At 46.2% G+C, this 21,760-nt stretch overlaps 1 protein-coding gene across 1 annotated transcript in view; it reads right to left on the reverse strand.

Moving 5' to 3' along the window:
* PSME4 (proteasome activator subunit 4) overlaps positions 1 to 21,760 on the reverse strand; it is a 107,511-nt gene that overhangs the window by 10,807 nt on the left and 74,944 nt on the right. Inside the window, exons 37-43 of the mRNA XM_054986549.1 lie at positions 20,051 to 20,155; positions 17,084 to 17,175; positions 15,849 to 15,980; positions 12,752 to 12,960; positions 12,481 to 12,566; positions 10,716 to 10,844; positions 8,836 to 8,991 (exon numbers count right to left, since the gene is read on the reverse strand). Coding sequence (XP_054842524.1) covers positions 8,836 to 8,991; positions 10,716 to 10,844; positions 12,481 to 12,566; positions 12,752 to 12,960; positions 15,849 to 15,980; positions 17,084 to 17,175; positions 20,051 to 20,155 — 909 coding nt within the window. The remainder of the gene's footprint in view (positions 1 to 8,835; positions 8,992 to 10,715; positions 10,845 to 12,480; positions 12,567 to 12,751; positions 12,961 to 15,848; positions 15,981 to 17,083; positions 17,176 to 20,050; positions 20,156 to 21,760) is intronic.

Below are 21,760 nucleotides of genomic sequence, written 5' to 3' on the forward strand. Positions count from 1 at the left end.
TCTTATAAATGACTTAAGTGCAATACCAACCAAACCTATAGTACTGGTGTACTTGCCCAGTAAAGGCAACACCCATCTGAGTTTCCTGAATTATCAAAGGTCAATCTAAACGCAAAGGTATGTTGACTGGCTAGGGGAAGCAACTGCGACTAAAAGTGCCATCAAAACCTGACCAGCACAACAAGTATCCATTACAAAAAGCCTTGATGAGCTAGATACTGCCCCAGCAGCAAGACTGGCTCCTCCCCTTAAGAATTCCTGTCTTCTCAATAGATGCTTTCATGCTGCCTTAATTAGCTTGGGAGTGGGTCTCCTTCTCCAGTCTGAGGCCTGGGAACTGATAGGGTCTACATGCTGCACACAATTAGGCTATTAAAAAGTTGTCTGCCATTGGCATGTTTCCTAAGCAGCCCGTACAAGTTGCACACAACTGTAAAACAGAACGTTTGCCTCTAGAGTGCAAGCACCAACCAGCACTCAGCATCCAACCCAGGACATTAGGGCAAATTATATCCTTAAAACATAATATCCTGAGTTACCACCAGGCTGAATGGAAAGCAGCAAGAGCTAATAGAACTTACAAAAGAACTTAACAGGCTCTCAAGACCAACCAACTTCTCTCTCCTTTCTGTAGCATATTACTCACATGTGTGATAAACCAGAGAATGCAGCAAGAGTGCCTGCCAGGCTCATTTATCAACATTTCATGCCTTAAGAGCTAAGCTGCTAAATGGGAGGTGAAGTGCTAATGAACTTCAGGATGGGGAAGCATCTTGGTGGTGCAAAGAGCAAACTCCCTGAGGAACGGCCTTCATTTACATCCCATTCACAGTGTGCTAAAATCCATTTCAATTGTCCCAGATTAACAGCCTGACTACATGGCAGCGCTTTATAGCAAGGACCACCAAGCAACTACATCCTTTATACACTTTGGGGTCATTATCTAGAAGTTCAACCCTCGACTACCGTTTCCAAGCGCTGCTCACAGCTACTCAGAACTCCGTAGCCCTCCTGGAAGGTTGAGGCCATCTGAGTTTGTTTGAGACTTGCCAGTCTACAGATTCATTTCTCTGGGTAGACTTGCACCCAAGTGGTCAGAAACTCAGGACACAGGCTTAAATATAATGTTGTTTATTAATTCAGCAGAGTGCATGCAGGGGTGCAGGAACCACTCTATAAGGCGTAAGCAAAAGGCAATAAAATAACATCGTATCTATTTCTAGTTAAAACTATCTGACTAGACATGAAAGTTTGCTGGCTTGCTTTTCTCTGAAGTAGCTTGCAGTTGCTCATACAAAGTCCAAAAGCATGCTAGGAAGCTCTGGTCATTTCAGGCCTGACATGGAGCAAAGTCGCTCACATGCCGATGGAATAAAGGTAGCAACTGAATGGTGAAACCAGGTCCAAATGACAGAGCATGTGATCCATGTCTGAGTGCAGAGAGGAGCCATCTTTTCTAGTACTGTCAACCGATCAGGGTACACTTTGATATCAGCGTTGCTAAGCCTGAGAAAGGAAAGGAGGGCGTACGGAGCTCAGACCCCCTTCCACCCAAGGACACCTTAGTCTGGAAAACAGGGTTAACATACCTGTAACTTATGTTCATCGAGTTCTTCTGTGCTGACACACATGGGGACTGCGCAGGCGCAGGCCAGCCGCCGGAGAATTTTCTAGAGCTTCCATGGCTCCGAAGGGGCCGTTTGTCGCGCGCCTCAGCGACCGTTTTCCCGCCCAAACGGTCACGTGATCCTCCAGCGACCAACGGCCCCTTCCCTCAGTTCTCCCTTGCCGCCGCTTGACCAACACACTTCAGCCATAACACCTTAAAAACACCAATTTCCGTTACAGCCATCACATTATCGTGCATTGGAGTTCACAGCGGGGTAGGAGGGAGGGTTGTGTGTCAGCACAGAAGAACTCGATGAACATAAGTTACAGGTATGTTAACCCTGTTTTCATCTTCGTTCTTCTGTGCCTCCACACATGGGAGTGTACCAAGCTTCACACAATAAGGAAGGCGGGGGTGAAGTCCAACACAATTTTATTGAACAAACAAGAACAACAACAAATAGATACGCATATATACATCTATGTAAAAAACTGTGTAAGGACACATAAATACTCAATATTTACATATATACACCCCAAGGTACATATATACACTCTTCCACTCAAGGGTACCCAGCAGGTACACCAAGAAAGTCATCCCAAAACTCCCTCAGGAAAAAAGGGAGTGTAAGACAGCCTTGGCCACAGATACATCTTGCTCCGCATTGACATCAACGGCGTAATGCCTGACAAAGGTGTCTGCAGAGGACCATGTGGCCGCTTTACAAATGTTAACCAGGGGCACCCCCCTGAGGAGTGCCGAAGAGGATGCTTGGGACCGCGTGGAGTGGGCTCTGACATGAAGCGGGCAAGCCACCCCTGCCAGGGAATAGGCCTTGCCAATGGCCGTCACAATCCACCTAGACAGGGTCTGTGAGGAAGCCCTGTTACCCTTATCCTTGGCCCCAAAACATACAAACAGGTGAGGACAGGAGCGGAATTCCGTCGTCCTATCCAGGTAATAGGCTAGGGCCCTCTTCAAGTCTAGGGAATGAAGGGCCTTTTCCCCCTTAGAGGAAGGTTGAGGAAAGAATGCAGGCAGTGAGATATCCTGCGAGAGGTGGAAGGCGGACACCACCTTGGGCAGGAACCCGAGGCAGGGACGCAGGACCACCTTGTTGGGATGAAACACAAGAAAGGGAGGGTCAGACCGCAGTGCAGACAGCTCACTGACCCTCCTGGCCGATGTGACGGCCACCAAGAATGCTACCTTGTAGGATAGCATATCCAAGGGGCATGTAGCCATAGGTTCAAATGGAGGCAACATGAGACGTGAGAGCACCAAGGACAGTGACCACTGAGGCACTGGCGCCGACACAGGTGGGTAAAGATTGTACATGCCCTTAAGGAACTGGCGGGATTGTGGGTGAGAAAACACCGTAGCACCCTCAATTCGGGTGTGAGCAGCTGATATCGCTGCCAGGTGGACCTTGAGGGAGGAAACCTTCAAGCCCATACCACGCAAGTGGCACAAATACTCGAATACAACCCCCAAGGGACTGCTGTCAGGCACCACTCCTTTAGCAAGTGCCCTAAGCTCAAACCTACACCACTTGGCCGCATAAGCGCGCCTAGTGGATGGCCGACGAGCATTCAGGAGGACCCTCTGTACCTCGTCAGTAAAGCCTACCGGGGAGGAACGATCCGCCAAGCCGTCAGGTGCAGCTTCCTGGGATCGTGGTGGACTAGGCTCCCGTTTAGGAGAAGGTCTTGCCGAGGGGGCAGACTCACATATGTCCGTTGGGACATCCGCAGGAGCTTCGGGAACCAAACCTGCCGTGGCCAGAAGGGGGCCACCAGAATGCAGTCCGTCCCGTCCTCCTCTATTTTGCACAGGACCCTGGGAATCAAGGGGAATGGAGGAAACATGTAGTGCAAGCCCTGCGTCCACGTAAACTGGAAGGCATCCCCAATAGAGAGGGGGTCGCTCCCTGCCCTGGAACAGATCGTGTGGGCCTTGGTGGTCGCCGCAGTGGCGAACACGTCTATCACTGGATGACCCCACATCTGGAAGATCGGCCCAACGCACTCTACGTTCAGTTCCCACTCGTGGTCCAGCAGAGGGACCCTGCTGAGGGCATCTGCCCGGGCATTGTCTGACCCAGCCACGTGTATAGCACGAAGCGACACGCCGTTCCTGATAGCCCACTGCCAAGTGAGCGTGGCCTCCCGGCACAGGGCCATGGACACTGTGCCCCCCTGCTGATTCACGTAGTACATGGCAGTCGTGTTGTCCGTCTGCACCAAGACCTGACGATTTCTCAGCAGTGCTGTAAGAGACACAAGTGCGAAACGAATGGCCCTTAGTTCAAGCACATTGATATGGAGGGTCTTTTCCCTCTCAGACCAGACATCCTGCACAGACACATCACCACAGTAAGCCCCCCATCCCAACAGAGAGGCATCAGTGGTAACCGTGACGTCATGGTGCTGATACCCAAAGGGAGTCCCTCTAAACAAGTTGTCATCAGACAGCCACCAGTCCAAGGAGGAGAGGATGACCCTCGGGATAGAGAATTTGAGGGACGGAGGGTGCAGCAGAGCATCGTAACTCCGCACAAACCAGTTCTGGAGCGGACGCATTCGCAGCCTAGCAAAGGGCACCACAGAGGTGGCCGCTGCCATATGCCCTAGTAAGCACTGGATAGTGCGCACAGACTGGAACCGGTTCCTTTTAAACATGGACACTAGACCCCTTAGGGACCGGGCCCTCTCCAAAGGGAGCAGGGCCTTACCCTCCACAGAGTCTAACAGTGCACCAATGTAGGACACTTTGCAGTTGGGCACCAGTTTGGATTTCTCAAGGTTCACCAGGAGCCCCAGGCGTTGGCAAGTGCTAAGTACCAAGCCAATGTCCTGCACCAGCCTAGACTCCGATTCAGCCACGATGAGCCAGTCATCGAGGTACGAAAAAATGGTACAGCCTTCTTCCCGCAGGAAGGAAACCACAGGGGCCACACATTTCGTGAACACTCGTGGGACAGTGGACAGACCAAAGGGGAGCACCTTATACCGGAAAACCCTTTGCCGGTGAACGAAGCTCAGGTATTTCCTGTGCTCCTCCCGTATCCCCACGTGAAAATATGCGTCCTTTAAGTCAAGAACCGCAAACCAATCCCCCTGTTTCAGCAAGGCGATCACAGCCGCCAACATAACCATTTTGAATTTGGTCACCTTGAGGAAGGCATTAAGGCCCCTCAGATATAAAATGGGACGTAAGCCCCCATCCTTCTTAGGGACCAAGAAGAACCTAGAGAAGAATCCCTTTACAGAGTCCTCATAGGGCAATTCTTCCACAGCACCCTTGGCCAAGAGCGACACGATCTCCGCATCCAGCTCGGCCATAGTGTTATTGACAGCTGTCAGGGGTGAACTGCATCAGGGAGCTCAACGAACTCCAGCCCGTATCCCAGTTCAACAATAGTTAAGACCCATGAGTCAGATGTTATTGACTCCCACTCAGAGAGGAGTGGACTCAGTCTGTCCGAAAAGTTCGGGGATACGGCTGGCGTGACCCGTCAGTACTGCCTCCCGGCGCCCTGCTGATCTCTCTGCTGGGCCGGTTGTTGTGCCGGGCGAGGCTTGAAGGGCCGACGCCTCCTTTGCTGTTGTGCTGGAGGGTAAGGCCGCTGCTGGTAGGCAGGATACTGTTGGTAGCCCGGCCGCTGCTGTTGGTATCTGCCCTGGTAATGGTAAGGGCCGGACCGGGGAGCGTACCGTGGCCTGGAGGAGGGCTTGTCCGCAGGAGCCAGACCCAAGGACCGCGCCGTCTGTCTGTCCTCTTTTTTCTTTTTCAGGGTCTCGTCGGTGGACTTGGAAAACAGCGAGTCCCCTTCAAAGGGCATGCTCTCTACCCTGGAACGCACCTCTTGGGACAGGGCCGTAGACCGCAACCAGGAGTGGCGCCTGAGGACCACCGCCGAAGCCATCCCTCTAGCAGCAGTGTCAGCAGCGTGGCTCCCAGCATTCATTTGCTGTTTAGACAGCCGGACAGCCTCTGTTTGTAGCAGGGAGACGACAGCCTTCTGCTCAGGTGGGAGATCTCGGGTATAGGACGCCAACTTCTCCCAGAGGTACAGTTGGTACCCTGCCATGATGGTCTGGTAGTTGGCAATCCTCAGACCCAGCGAAGCGACGATGTACTGGCGCCTGCCCATGGCATCAAGCTTCTTGCCCTCTTTATCGGCAGGCACCGAGGAATGACCCGATCGTCGGGGGTTGAATTCCTCCGTGACCAAGGATGAAGGTGGAGGGTGCTTCACCAACGCTGGCCAGGTGCCCTGCTTGATCTTATAAAGCTGCTCGATCCTCTTAGATGTTGGAGGTTGATCACAGGGCACCTTCCACACCTTCTCCACGATTTCCTCAATACCCTCGAGCATGGGGAAGCCAACGGACGCCGGATTATCCCCGTAGATCCGCTTGAGGAGCTTGTCCTTGGTCTGGGGGACTGCCGAAGAGATATCCATCTCGAGAGCCTGAGCCATCCTTGCCATCTGGTCGGAGTAGATGCGGAGGTCCTCGAATGGTGAGCCCGCAGATGGCACCAGATCCTCAGCCGGCGACGGTTCGGACCAGGACTCCGATTGGTAGTCGCCAAGGCTCTCCACTTCCCCCTCATCGGAACCGAGCTGGGATTCCTCAACCTGGACTTGAGGGGGAGCCCACGCTGGCCTTGATGTCGAAGGCCTCGGTTCCGACATGGAGAAACCGGCAGGTGCCCCTTCCCAGTGGCAATGGTACGGTGAGGGAAGGTAAGAGGCCTGTCGATGTCGGGACGCAGTGGACCGGGTGGAGCGGACACTGTCCCCGGACCGACGTCGCTCACGACCGGCAGCAGGTGGAGATGGACGGGCAGGAGATGGACGGCCACGATGAGGAGACGGGCTCGGTTCCAATCTCGGCGACCGAAGGGCAGGAGATGGTCGGCTCCGACGGCGCGGGCTCGGCTCCGGCCCCGACGAGAACTCTGCGGGCACCGTCTCGAAGGCCATCGGATCCGGCACCGGCACGGAGAGTTCCTCTGGTTCGGGGGAACCCAGATGAGGGGAAGGCGTGTGAGGAAGCACGATGACCTCCTCCTGGGGAGCGGGATGCGGCGACCGATGATGTTTGGTCTTCTTCTTCTTCTTCACCGGTTCCGAAGAAGACCTCGGAACCGACGCGCTCCTCGCCTTCGAAGGGGACCTCGGCTTCGACCTCTTAGACTTTATCGGAATCGAGCCGGTCATCGGTTCCGATCGGGGACTCGGTACCAGGATCCTCGGTTCCGACGTCGGTCTCGGATCCGACCTGGTGGATGACGCGCTACGGGGCGGCCGCACCGGTCCCTGCGCTGGAGAGGCCGCTCTCGACGCCGAGGCACTCGGGGGACGCGGTTTCGACCCCGACCTCGCGGAGGCCACTGAGCCAGCTCTTGATTGCCGTTCGGCAGAGGGGCTAGGGCCGGCCTTGGACGGAGGTAACGGGGTTCCCTCTGACATGACCTTCTGCCACAGCGAAGAATTTAGCCGGGCCTTGCGATCCTGCCGGGCCTTGCTGGTGAAACACTGGCAGATCCTACAGGCCGAGACATTGTGGGTCTCCCCCAAGCAAAAAAGGCACAAATCATGGCCATCGGATTTGGCCATTTTAGTGTGGCATTGCAGGCAATGCTTGAAGAGAGCCGTAGAGGCCATCTCCAGAGGCACGCGAAAGAAGGGTCAAAGACAGTCCGAGTCAAATTACCGAGTCCACGTCAAAGTCCAAAGCGAGATCCGAAGAATAGTCGAGGTCACGAAGTCCGAAGTCAAAAGCCAAGCAATCAGTTAGAGAAAGGCACGAAGCACAAAAGCACAGAGCAACGAAGCTCACGTTCTCTCCAAGCGGCGGCAAGAAGAGAACTGAGGGAAGGGGCCGTTGGTCGCTGGAGGATCACGTGACCGTTTGGGCGGGAAAACGGTCGCTGAGGCGCGCGACAAACGGCCCCTTCGGAGCCATGGAAGCTCTAGAAAATTCTCCGGCGGCTGGCCTGCGCCTGCGCAGTCCCCATGTGTGGAGGCACAGAAGAACGAAGATGAACAACAGCTTGCAGGTGTAGTTAATTAACAAGGCTGCTCATTCCATTCCCAAGGTGGTAAGCCAGAAATGTGCCTGTGAGAGGATCCTGAACCAACATAGTCAGAACAGGCATGTATATGTGCCTCTGCTAGACAATTATTTGGAACGATCACAGGACCTGCTCCAAAAATTTTAAAGATAATTTCTACCTACGCTGTAAGGTACAGAGCATCTGCTGCACTGCCCTGGCTTTTCTGGCTCTCTACTTCTCCCCCTACTGGGTACGTTCAGCCTAATGATATGTCATGTCCAGAGAAAATAACTGGAAGGTGGCACTGTAGTGATCGCCATACTGACTTGCTGACAGAAGGGAAACCAAGATTACAGTCACTGCTAAGGCAGAGTTCCCATGACAACATGGTCACAAGCTTACACACAAAGCAAGCATTTGGTTGATATGAGCAGCCATCCTGCAGGGACCTGCTATTCACTTGGACATTTGCAAATTTGTTCTACAAATTAGCCCTACAAATTTGCATTAGTGTTAAAGAGGAAACAGCAAACAGGATCACTGGACACTAGCTAGACTCAGTTTCCTGGCTACAGAATACTGAAGCATGAAGTAAGGGTTACTTTGAAGTGCAGGCTTTTAGATGTCAAAGCTGCAACTATCTTTAAAATGCTTTTAAGCTTTCCTGATGGCTAACTGTTGAACAAAGTAGCAATTTCAGCTTTGAAGGAGAAGGAATATATTTCCAAAAGCCTTTTAAACACCAACAGTGGGTGCTAACTTACTGCTTGATTAACATGCTTTTATTGACTTATATTTCAGTCATATGTAATGCTTTACCTGCAATATACACTTTATCTAACCTGACAGCAATGGTAAGAGAGAGGTTAATAGGTTTATTATTCACAATATTCACAAACGCAACATAATGACAATGCAGAGAACTACTCAAAGGATGTTTAGGGACAAAAAGAATCAGTTTCAACCAACATCGAGCACTTTTAAGCTATATTTTTTAGTTCAATGGGGAAGGTTAAGCATATGCTTAACCCTCCTGCTGAAATTCAAAGGGACTTAAAAATGTTGAACTTTGTACAAACCTAGGAAGTTCCATCTGTAATCTACAAACATGGCTCTTCTCTATGTGTCAAGAAATACAAGCCCTGACATTTGCTTACCTCAAGCTGTTCATCTTCTAGCAGCTTTATAACGAGCCATCGGATATCATTTACTGCTTCTTCATTGTTTAGGAAGATAAAAAGATTATAAAATACCATGGTCTGGAGGTAGGTTAGCACCGTGTACCTAGCATGCCAGGAACTACTCCTTGATGTCTGCAAAAATACCCAACACAAAACAGCAGTAATCAGTAAATAAAAACTATACTTTTTAAGAGAACAAGGGAGGATGTGTCTAAAATCAAAACTATCTTCCAAATACAGGAGGAAGACCAAACTCTCTACAGTAGTATTTCACTAGATGCACGTACAGCCATAACAAACTGTAATTAATCACTTCAGTGAGTTGGAGCTTGACTAAACTGGGACATTTTCAATCAAGCTCCATGTGCTAGAAGAGGGGAATGCATGAGCACAGTGAACAAGCTGTGTTTGCACCTGATGCAGATACACCTCTGTGTAATGAGTTTGTTGTGACATCTGATTACAGTCCCCTCTTATCCTCAAACAGCAATGGAAAAATTGAAATCCCAATGTTACTGATTTTGAAGGAAGCAAATGACCTCCACATTTTTAAAGATGGTCGTGCTTCAAAATGATGTTGACCAAAGTTCTGCTACCATGAGGCTTGTTCTCTCACTCCAGCCAATTTCCTTACCTTACCTTCTTGTGCCCCCACAATAGCTTAACTCCTGAGAAATCCTAAAGGAAGATATTATTTCCAAATATCCTTGGGGAAGTCAGCAAGGCAAAGGACTGTCAGAACTTTGGGGCAGTCACCAAAAGGCCTCTCTATACGTACACCTTCCTGTGTTTGGTGCACTGCTGTGTATAAGTAGCAGGAAGGCGATTGGTTTCGACATCCAGATGAAAGGGAGAATAAGGATTTTCAGGCCCAAGCATAACTCAGTGAAGGGAAGAAGTCAGCAGGCTGCCTTCTTAAGATATGCCTTCTTAAGATATGCACCATTACCTGCACCTTCTTCACCAACTGCTCGTACTTAATTCAGGTGTTTCATCTTACTTTTGAGAGCTATGAATCTAAAGGTGATCTACAGAGACAAGGTTGAAAGAGGGCTAAGATGCTGGATTTCCAGAGTCAGGTTTAGCTCCTACTGCAGTACTGTTCACAATGGAACCATTTTATATTCACACAGCAAAGAATTTCATTTATACGTATGGGGAAGAGGAAAGCAATGCACTTGGGAATAATGTTGTAATGACCATGAAACTTGTCCATACATGACAATGGGTGGGCCAATCCCCACTGATGTGAGCACCATGTGTGCATGGAGGAGGGTGGGGAACACACTGGGCTCCTAACTGCAGAATGAACAGATCTGAAAGTGTTTGGACTCGAAAGACTAAACATACTTCTTGCTAGGTACAAGGAAAAAGTACTTTATGCCAAGAACATGGAGTTCAGATAAGGAAAGTGTCAGCATGCATTGTGTACCTCCCCACTTCACACATTCAAAGAACAAAGTGGAACCTCTCTTTGGTTAACGCTTGGTTAAAGCTGTTGCTAGGGACAACTGAACAATAGTAACCATTTTATGTAACTAAGGAACATAAAAATATTAGAAAGCTTGCATTTAAATTGTGTTCATCATTTCAACCTATGAGGGTGAAGAAAACATACAAAGGCCACTGCACCTGTCCAGCGTATTTAGCCTCCTGGAAGATCCAATCAGCTATACCCTGGAACTATATTATAGCACATACTGAAACCTTGGGTGAAATCATACAGTAAACCATGTTTCCAAGTCAACTGTATATATAGTATTCATTGCAGATTTGTTCTAACTGTCCTTTTACCCTCAAGATCTAGGTAACAACTGAAATACTTTTATATGTATAGTTAGAAAATCACCACGCACTTGTTTTAGCACCTGTAGTACCAAAGGCACTTGTTGAGGATACAGCAATCCCTGAGACATTATTGATAAGCACGTCTTGGAATCTCTCTTCAGTTCATCATAGCTATTATCATTTTCTACTGGAGCAATCTGTGCCAGCAAGAACATGAAAGGTTAGCAAAAATGGGTAGCTGAAAACAGCCAGAACTATTTTCATTTTGGAAAAAAACCCATGATGAATGGCACATTAGAGGGCAACACACATCAGCCTCTCCAGCTAATGAAGGGAGGCAGGGGAATAATGACCATTTCTAATGGAACTCAAGGGACCAATGCAGTGTTAGAGCCAAAAGAACTAAGTGCTGTATTAAGAAGCATTTATGCAAGATACACAAGTTATTCAAATCACTCAGATGTGTGGGTGCACTATAAGGATGGACCTGCCTTGCATGCAGAAGGTCCCTGGTTCAATCCTTGGCATCTCCAGTTAAAAGGATCATAGTAGATGATGTTAAAGATCTCTATCTGAGACCCTGGAGAGGTACTGCCAGTCAAAATAGACAGTATTGACCCAGGAGACCCCAACAGTTTGATACAGTATGAGGCAGATTCATGTGTGTTAGGTGGCTGATTATTCAAGGACTCTGGATAGAGACTTGCATCAGACATTATGAAAATACAGTCATTATGCAGGATTTGTATAATAAAGCAGAGGAGGGTTAAAAGAAAGGGGAAATCTATATAGAATCTTCTAAAAAACCTTAAAAATCAACTTTATGACAGACTAGAGAGAGAGAGAGAGAGAGAGAGAGAATGGGTGCACGTGTGCACTATGGTAAGTATCAAGCTGTGGTTCCAGTGACCTTTTCACACCTTGAAAAAGGAAAAGGTGCTTCTTAGACTTTAAAAGAAAAAGTTGAAAACAAAAAATTTATTTGATTTCTCAGAAACAAATTTTCACTTCAAAGCTGTGCTGAGTATCTGCCCAGGAAAATTTCTGAGTGTTGGGAGACTCAAAATGTTTCTCCCAAACACCCTTCACTTTATCTCTTTCGCTTCCCCCATCTGCTGTTTGCAGCACCCTATTGCCCTCCATTCCTGTGAAATCCCAACCAGTCAAGGATCTTGTAATGAGTATGATGGTGTGCATCCTGAAGTCGATATTTAAGTATAAAGACAATTCAGACTGAGGGAAGGACACATTGCCCTTTTTCTGAACAGGTGTCAAGGAGGGAGCTGTACAGCAAACATCTTTCTAACCTTCCCAAATCACTGACGGGGAGGGGGGAGGCATGGGACAGAAAGGTTTGTGAAATGTGCCCCCCCCAACTTCGATTCAGTCCTACTTAAAAGCTGCATGGGAACAATTGGCTTGTTGTGAAGGAAGGCTATATATATGGACTCCTCTGTGCCAGTTACTGCTTAGCCCAAGCACACTGTGACAGGCATTGTTAGGTGCAAACGTGTAAGGGACTTGCAGATGAAAGAAGGTGGGGCCACAAGGTTGAGCCAGTTTTGAAATACAGCTCCCCCCCCCGACTTTTGTCAGTAAACACCTTCCCACACCACGCATCCTGAGAAAAAGACAGAGCCATGTAAGTGGAGTGGCAGACAGTGTGGCTGTGTCCTTCGAACAAATGCTCTTCTCGGTGAGGAGGAGGGCTTGGTAAATGGCCTAAGTCATGTACAAATGGGAAAGGGGGATATTTTCCAAGCATTTTTGGCGTAACACCTTCAGAAGCCTCCTCTGCAACCTAAATATAACAAATTGTAACAAACCACATACCTTGAAAAACAATGGCAAAAGCTGAAGCTGTTCAGTAACAGCTGTGGAGAAGGCCCTTCCTGCACTTGCCATCAGCCACTTGAGAACTGTTGAGGGTAAAAAAAAAAAAGACAAACATAACAGCTCCATACAAGGTCAAAAAAAGAGCACAAAGGGAGAAGTTATGAAATTCAAATTAATACCCGACCCAACTTTTTTAACTAACAAACTCCTTTAAAGCACAGAATAAATTCCAAATGTAACAACTTGCAAGCTGACCCCAGGCACTTACTGGTTTTCAAGAGTTTAATGCCCTGAGTCCGCTCATCCTCATCTCCAATCCCATTCTCTTCCATAACATGATTCTGAATTTCTTCATCCACTTCCGTAAGGGGTTTGAGTTTTTCAAGTATTCGGGAAGTGAACTGATGGACATGGGGGGACTTTGTTGGAGCAGTATTTGGTAAGGAGACATCTATCATGAAGATATACGTCAACACACTACATAAAACACAAAGAAGGGACTCATTTAAATCTGACACCGCTTAAAGGAAGAGTTCACAATAAGCTCCACCCCCCTTGCCCCCAGAGTTGAAAAAGCCAAATGAATTGTCCAAGCAGATCTAGAGGTGGGGCATGTATTTAGAAGAATCACAAATTAAAAAAAGAAGCAGCTTGAAGCAATGTACAAACAATAATAAGAACTCAACAGGATCTAAAACCAGTACAAGTTCTTGCTAACCCTTTTTTGCAAACTTACATCGCAGACTGTGCACCAGAAACATTTGGAAAGTAAAAACAATAGATCTACTTCTCAATGTAGACCCATCTACGAATACTTAAATCTGTAGGCTGAAGCCAGGAACAAACAAGACAGATCTTTTTACAAAGCTGAGAAAAAACTCAGGTTTGCAGGAAAATCTGAAATCTAAAAAAACAAATGGGGAGAGGTGTTAAAACACCCAAAATAATAGAGACAGAGCCTATACCTTTAAGGAATTAATGCCTCAGAGGCCATTGTTCTGGTTGCTAGGCAACCAAAACAGTACTGCAAGCCTTCAACCCTTGCTTTCTGTCAGTAAAAGAGAACAGGATCATTAGGGTTTTTCCAGCCATCAGGGCTTTTCCAGGACTAATTTGGCCTCCCTCTCCCTTGCCCTGGAGGGAGAACTGATCAGGGCCAGTTCTGGCAGCACCCAGCAGATGCTCTCATACCACTTCCACGACTCACCCAGGCATACTGGTGACAAACTAGCAACTTATTACTATTCAACAGTAGCCACTGCATGAGAGCTAGTATGATATAATATTAAAAGTATCAAACTAGGATCTGGGAGAAACAGGTTTAAATCATCCTCTCTGTCATGAATTGGTGACAGTAGGGCAATCACTCACTCTATCTCACAGGGTTGTTGTGAAGATAAAATGGAGGCAAGGAGAATGATAAAAGCTGCTCTGGGTATCCATTAAGGAAAAAGGCAGGATAAATACAGTAGAACATGGCGGGGTGGGGGAGAGGCAGACAAAAAATAGGTTGGTGGATAGGTGGGAAGGAGAGAAGGAAGCAGGGAAAGGTGAAGATATGGTGGCTGCCAGGAGGAAAGTAATAGGACATAGTGTAGGGTGAGGTGAGTCCTGCAAGTCTTTGTGAGTTTGGCACTGTGCACCTGGCTCAGGGCCCAGAACCTGGTACTCCACATCTGGGCCACAGTTTTCCTGGGTACAGGTTGCCGAGGGGAGGGGAGGAGAGAAAGCTGAAAATGGGGGGGGGGAGACAAGATAATGGTAGAAAGGCTGTTGGTGGGAAGGAAAGAAGGAAGCCAGAAAAGGAGAGAGGCTATGGGGGCTTTAAAGAATGGGGGAAAGGAAATAGAGGGGTAGAGGGAAATGAGATTCTTCCCATAGGTCCTTGCCAGTCCTCCCACTTGTCAATATTTCTCAACACAGTCAAAAACCCAGAGACATGGACTATGAACAAACAAGACATATCTTTCTACAAACTTTAGAAAAGCCCAAGTTTGCAGAACAACCTAAAATGTAGATAAGTAAATAAAAAATGAGGGGGTTAGAAAGCCCAAAAATAATATAAGCAGTACCCGTAGTTTTAAGAAACCCTCTGTGGCAGCTGCAAGGTAACCAGAAGAATATTGTCAGTGAAGCTTTGGTTTCCATCAGTAAAAGGCAGGGGGAGGGGACAGGGCCCTTTCTAGGGTGGCTTTGACCTTTGAAGAAGAATTCATCAGGTCAGGTGGCAGCAAACTTGAAACCACATGAGTTCTATGACTCACCCAGGCCCTATTGTTCAATAGCAGCCATCACATGAAAGCTAGTGTGGTGTACTGGTTTCAGTTTTATACTAGGACCTGGGAGACGCAGGTTTAAATACCACTCAGCTGTGGAAGCTCACTGGGTGATTTTGGCCCCATCACTAACTCTCAGCCTAACCTACGTCATAGGGTTGCTGTGAAGAAGGTAAAATGGAGGTGAGGAGATTGCTGTAAGATGCTTTGGGTTCCCACTGGGGAGAAAGGTGGGGTATAAATATAGTAAGAAAACAGTAAATAGGGGAGGGCAGAAAAAATGTAGGTTGGTTGGTGGATGGGTGGAAAAGAGAAAATGAAGCAAGAAAAGGGAAGGGGTATGGAAGCTTTCAGGGAAGGGAAAGAGGAACTAGCAGGGAGGAGAACATGAAATGCCCCCCACAAGTCCTTGCAAGGTCCCCTGACTGTTTTACTCTGATTACTGAACCAAGAAGAGTTTTGGCAAAACAAACACTTCTCCAATTAAAACTGAATAGTTACTGAAAGTCTGTGGTTGGATTCAAAGATCCTCTTTCACCAGTGGAACAGCCCTTCATCAGGGTCCCTTTGCACCCAGGATCATAAGTGGGGAGGGTCACCAGGAAGGTCCTGTTGCAGAGGCTCTGCCTAGTCACAGTATTTTGGATCCATCCCTTGGGAAGTTACAACAGTGAAGAAACTGGCCATGCTCAAAAGAAAGATGGGTTTTCTAAATTATCAAAGCTTAGTCACCAGAGGCAGAAGTATCTAAGTCCAGATCCGAATACTACTACTACTATTTATATTACATGAAGCAGTAGAATTGATTCAGAGAAATAATCTTTCTTATTCTGATATGCCATCAGAATCTGTGAATACCGTTAAGTTTTTCAAGGTAAAACTTTCTTGCCCTAAGAAAAAGATCATATCATTTCTCATTTAGGGATTGGTCTTGGCCACACTCAATTGCATACTTCCTCAGCATCTAACCTAATCTGCTACAATGACAAGGGATAGCCCCACGTACTAAGCCTCAAGTACCACAGAGAAAGGGTGGGATACATTTATTATAAACACAACAATTAAAATAAGAATTTAGCCAATACTGACCTTCCGATCCTCTCTCTGACATTTTTGTAAACCTGGGTGAGTTTAGGTTCCAAATACTTCAGCAATCTATGCAGCAACTCTGGCACACGCCACTCTTGCTGTGCAAGGCCACCCTGCAGTACATACAGTCGACTGGAGAGGGGAAAAGACAGGATGTAGCCGAAATATGGATTATATCACAATATACTCTAATTATACATGTGTATTATACTGAACTTCGTATGAACTTTAATGTAGTTCCTTTTATCTTTTATCTTTTAAATGCAGTTCCTTTTATCTGTTCCTTTTATCTTTTGGCAACCAATTAAAAGTAGTTGGACAATGGAAGATCAATGATTCTTTAATTACTACAATGGACCACTAATAATCTGCTCACTTAACTTTTTGACAACTTTTAAAGATGTCACCCTGGTAAGAAATTAGGGTTTTGATTAATGGAAATCTCATGAAGATTTAGATGAGAAATATTCGTATGTTTATTGAAAATCCAATGCATTTCACAGTAGACTAGAATATGATCTGATATTAAATCATTTATAGATTTAATTGAGAAATTTTAAGAGATCTGCTTTTTATTGCATGCATATGTTCATCAATTATTCATTTCATTTTAATAAGACTTCATATTTTAGTATCTTGCTTTATTAAAAAGATTAAGGGTTTATTTCAATAAAGAAAAAAGATTAAGCTCTAAAAGAAGTCTCTGTGTGCCTTGATAGCAAGGGTTAAAGAAAAAGGACTCACACAAAAAATAAATTGTACTAAAGAGACAGGTGCTCTACAAGAGAGAATTCTGCTTTTAGGCCTTATCTGGAGCTCCCTTGAGGTGTTCAGAATTTGGGATGTAAATCTCTGGACAGTTTGAAAAGCTTTACTGAGGCACAGATAAATCAGTCTGTTACAGGAGGGTGAGAAACAGTGTATTGTGTTTACAGTTAAAACTAAGGAAGCTCCACTTTACTTTCTCCAAAACCCTCTAGATGTGCTGCACTTGCTCATAAAAGAAGACTCCTCAGACCATTTTCTGTTTACAAAGTAAATTTGCACTTACTCATGCAGTTAAAAAAAAATATCATACAGAACATTTCCATGAGGGGAAATTGCAGAAGTACAACATGTTTTGATATTACATCAATGGTAATAAGGACTGGAGTGGAACAGTCTGTTCTGGGAAAACCTGAGCCCTATTTGACACCCAGACCTTCCCCACAAATAGGCAACATGAACATTTTTACCATGCATCAACAAACGACCCCCCTTCACCACTCAACGGAGACTCAAGCAACAGTTCAAACAACCAATGCAACTTCCGAGGGTCTCTGCTCTCCTGTAAAAAATAGGAAGAAAAAGAAAGCAAGTCTCATTTTTGACAGCAGAAATCACAGTAGCAAACACTGCAGTTCTTTGGTAAATTCTGTTGCATAACAGTGTATCTCCTCACAAAAGAACCCAAGAAACAAAAACCCAGGCAGAAGCTACAACAACTATAAAAATGTGCAGTATGAGAATAGTAGCTTATGTAAAACATTCCTGTAGATTGTTAGTGTGTTGTCACAAGGAAAGAAGGGATAGAAATAGTTTAAGAAATCAGAAATGAATTAATAATAAATTAATAATAAATAAATTATATTGGGGTTGGAATTTAATCAGATTTAGTTAATAATAATAACAACAGCAGCAGCAACAACAACATTCGATGTATATACCGCCCTTCAGGACAACTTAACGCCCAGTCAGAGTGGTTTACAAAGTATGTTGTTATCATCCCCACAATAAAACACCCCATGAGGCGGGTGGGGGCTGAGAGAGCTCCTAGAAGCTGTGACTGACCCAAGGCCCCAGCTGGCTTCAAGTGGAGGAGTGGGGAATCAAACGTGGTTTTCCAGATTAGAGTCCCATGCTCTTAACCACTACACCAAACTGGTTCTCCACACCAAACTGGCTCTCCCAATTAAATCCCTCTGAAGAGCCTAAAGAGCTGCCTTGTTACCTCTGCATGCTTAAGTCCCAAGGGACTCACTTCCAGTTTAAAACATGTAGGATTACAGCATTAGTCATCATGAAAAAGATATAATATTTTCCATATAAATGTGAACATCACAATCAGAACCACACCTATTCTCTCTTCCTAGTTAAGATTTTCTTTTTGTCTTCTGATCAAAGGAGAAGCCCAGACATTTCTAGCTGATTGCCTAGGATACTAGTTTGTGCCAGAGTTCAAGAAAAACCAGGCCAGCCCTCCCACAGCGTAGGCAGGGCTGACCCTGGCAAGCAATAGCCCCAGGCAGAGAGTGGCTTGCTGGGGGCCGCTGCTGTTTGTACTGCCATAGATGCACTCAGCCCGCCTTCCCCCTAATCAAGGCCTGTCTGTAGGGCACAGCAAGAGTGAGCCACGAATGGTGCCACACAGAGGCACACAGGCAGTGGATGGAACCTTCACTTGTTACTGGGTCTGGGATTCGTGCTGCTGCAACGTGGAAACCCTGGCCCATCCATCAACCACAGCGAAGGAGGCTGAGAAGCAGCAACTTCCCTGTGGTGTGGCTGGGCAACCTTACCACCCCCAGGAGGGGGAAGAAGAAGGGTAAAGAAGGGACAAAAGCTGCTGCCTGGCAGCTACTGAATCTACACTGTTCTGGGAGCATCAGGAGATGGTGCACGGAGGGAGAAGACATGCACTGAGCAGCAGCAGTGGAACTAACCCCACACCTTCCTTTCAGGTCAGCTGCCTTCTCAAGTTGCAAGGGGTGAGAGAAAGAGACAGGTCAGTCTTCTTTTGGGACTCTTCACTTCCCTGGTATTGACAAAGTGGCAGAAATAGGGTGTGTAGACTCGGCTGCCTTTTTTGCAGGGTTCTGCTTCCTTCCCCTTGCCTCAAAATCTTAATCCAGTGCTGACGCAAGTGCTAGAAATAGGGAACTTCTGACCAGTTACATGGTTCTAAATCTGTATTTCATGAACATGATTGACAGAATGGAAAGAACTGACAATTGGAAATAATGGTGTAATAATGACTGAGGCAGCTGGTTTCTGACATAATTGGTTAGCTAACCTCTCTCCTTAAGATACCCTGCTGTGGAACTGATGGCAAACTGTACTTACATTTAAAGTCCAGCGTTTAAATGTTCCATGTACATATTTCTGTTTGCTGATTTACCTGATACAAAGTTCGGAAGCTTATTTTGTGTTCTTTCCTTCTGGATTCCCAAATATACATTTCTAAAAACCCAGCAATAAATATTCACAGACAGGCAGAAAAAGCCACTCTTAACAAGCCACCTTGTTTGGCCCAGCTGTACAACTAGACTGGCTGCTTAAGTCTCATTGAGATAAAACTGGGACCTCTCTGGCCAGGATTATTAATGCTTTTCTAGTACAGGGGACTCTTCTAACATCTCCCGAAGAGGTAATAGCGAGACTCCTGTTGAAAACCCCTTCTCAGGCCAATGTCTTTTCTGACCAGAATCAAATCTTTGTCTCAAACAACTTATTATTACCCAATTTGTGAAAGCAAAGTTCAATATGCTTACACAAATTGATGGCCTAGTGCAAACGGGTTACAATTTAAAAACTGCCAAAATGAATAAAGAAAATTTAAAATCAATAAAAATACCTATTTTTGTTTTTACATTGTTCATTTCAAACACCAAGTAAACAAAAACAAAGTTTCATTCACTTCTCTCTAAACTTCTAATTTTTCTCTCTTGGGGAAGTAACCAAACTCATAAGCTGCCTAGGACACCAAAAACCCTTGAGCCAGCCCAGGCTAGAGCCCCAAAAATCTAACAGGAGCATCCAAATGAACCATATGACAGCAAGGTAATCTGTCTACCACACTGGAGAAATAGTACCAGCAAAGCCCAAGTCCTGTCTGGCACCGGGTAAACTTCAAAACAGCTTTATGGCCTGGCAGATGGAAGACAAATAGTAGCAAAGTTAGGAAATTAAGAATGAATTAGAGAAGCAGCCAGGACAGGCAACTAACACTATGGCAAGGCAGGCAAGACTTCCTGAGGACAAGGAGGAAGCATGGGAGAACTAGTGGGTATTTTCCATCCTCATCTCAGGACAACTGAGGTGATCTTGAAACCCACCCACCCTCATCTAAGGACAAAAGAAAAAGAGAACCAGGGGAGAGGAGTGTTACAGGATTTGTGTGATTTTCAAACATGGCCCCCGTCAAAGGAATGTCCAAAACTTACACATGAGGTTGCTATACATGTTCCCCAATCATTGTAAGTCTCCACTGTGATGTTGGATAAAGCTGTTCTAAGAAGGGGACACAGAAGTTTCCAGAGGTTCTCTACCTGTACAAAAATACGCAAAAATGGCATTATTATATAAAGCTCAGTAGTAGAGCACCTGCTTTGCATGCAGAAGGCCCAACATTCAACCCCCTGCATCTACAGTTAAAACGGACTACACAGCAGGTGATGTTAAAGACTCTGCCAGTCAAGGTCACTGCCAGTCAAGGCAGAAAATACTGACCTTGATAGACCAATGGTTGGATTCATGACTTCATGTTTTTTCTACATCTGTAAGTAAGCGATTTAATCTCTTACCATGTAAATATCAGTGTGCAATCCTGAAATTCATATGGGCCTATATTTTTTTTACAACTAGAAACAAGAAAACTTTCAGTCTTAATTTGAAACGTGCTCTCTCAAAGAACTCTTAGAAATGTTCAGGCCTCAGTGGACAATTGTCATATCTCAGAAAGACCCAAATGCTTCTATGTTCATTGTCCCCAGCCTGGTCTCTTTTCTCCATGCCAAACCCCTTTCTCCACAACTTACCTTCCAGCAGCAGAAACTGAAGGAGCGGGAGAAAAAGGTAAGAGAAGGCTAAATCGAGGGCCTTCAAATAAGTCCCACAGCCTTGACAAAAACAAGAAGTTCCCAACAGCAAGGGCTCTGGGCATTTTAGAGTGCCAGGGCTTTCAGGAAATAAGGACTGGGAACCCTGGCACACTAAAGGCTCTGCAGAGCAAGGTGCTGGGAACCTCCTGCTGGCAAAGCTGTTTTACCAAATGGAGGCCCAAACTGCACGTGCACATATATTACCAACGTTGTACGTTTGGGGGGAAGGAAGGGAAGAGGGGGCTTATGGGAATGGGCAAGGTCATTTACAAGCCAAACGAAAATTTTAAAAGATTTTGATCTGAATCATCAGTAACCCGTTATTTTGAAATGGTGATGGAGGGTCATTTCCAACCCCCATTACCAACTCAGTTCTGCAACTCTACAACAGGGGTGTGAAGTTTGGTTCAGAAGTTGGATTAAAATACGAATGTTGGTTGATTCTGCAGAAACCAAGTAGTCTAAGCCAGGTATTCCAAATATTTACTGAATTTTCAGTAAAAATTCAGTAAAACTTGGCCATTGTTTTCTATGGGAAAATCAATCTGGGGGCTGGAGGTGGCATTTTTCAACCAAACTCCACCAAATTTGGAGGCAACCTACTTCTGACTGTCCTCTAAAGACCCCCAACTTTCATGAAGATTGGATCCTAGGAGCCAATTTTATGGGCCCCCAAGGAAGGTGCCCCCCACTCTCCATTATTCTGTATGGGGGAAAATATCTGGGGGTTATCTGAGGGGCTGGAGGTGACATTTTTCAAACAAACACCACCAAATTTGCAGGGAACCTACTCCTGATGGTCCTCTAAACACTCTCCAAGTTTCAGGAAGATTGGATCCTGGGAGACAATTCTATGGGCCCCTGAACAAGGTGCCCCCAGCCTCTCCATTGTTTCCTATGGGGAAAAAGTAAAAGCTGACTCCCACTGCAGAAACAGACTGGGACAAGGCTGCCATGGCAAAGGCACACTCTGAAATGCAAGCTGAGTTCATCTTCAAGAAAGTCCAACAGAACCAAATGGAAGCAAGGGAATGGAATCCCCCAGAACCAACA

Source organism: Eublepharis macularius, chromosome 1 (assembly GCF_028583425.1).
Source record: "Eublepharis macularius isolate TG4126 chromosome 1, MPM_Emac_v1.0, whole genome shotgun sequence".
In the NCBI taxonomy this organism is placed as follows: Eukaryota; Metazoa; Chordata; class Lepidosauria; order Squamata; family Eublepharidae; genus Eublepharis; species Eublepharis macularius.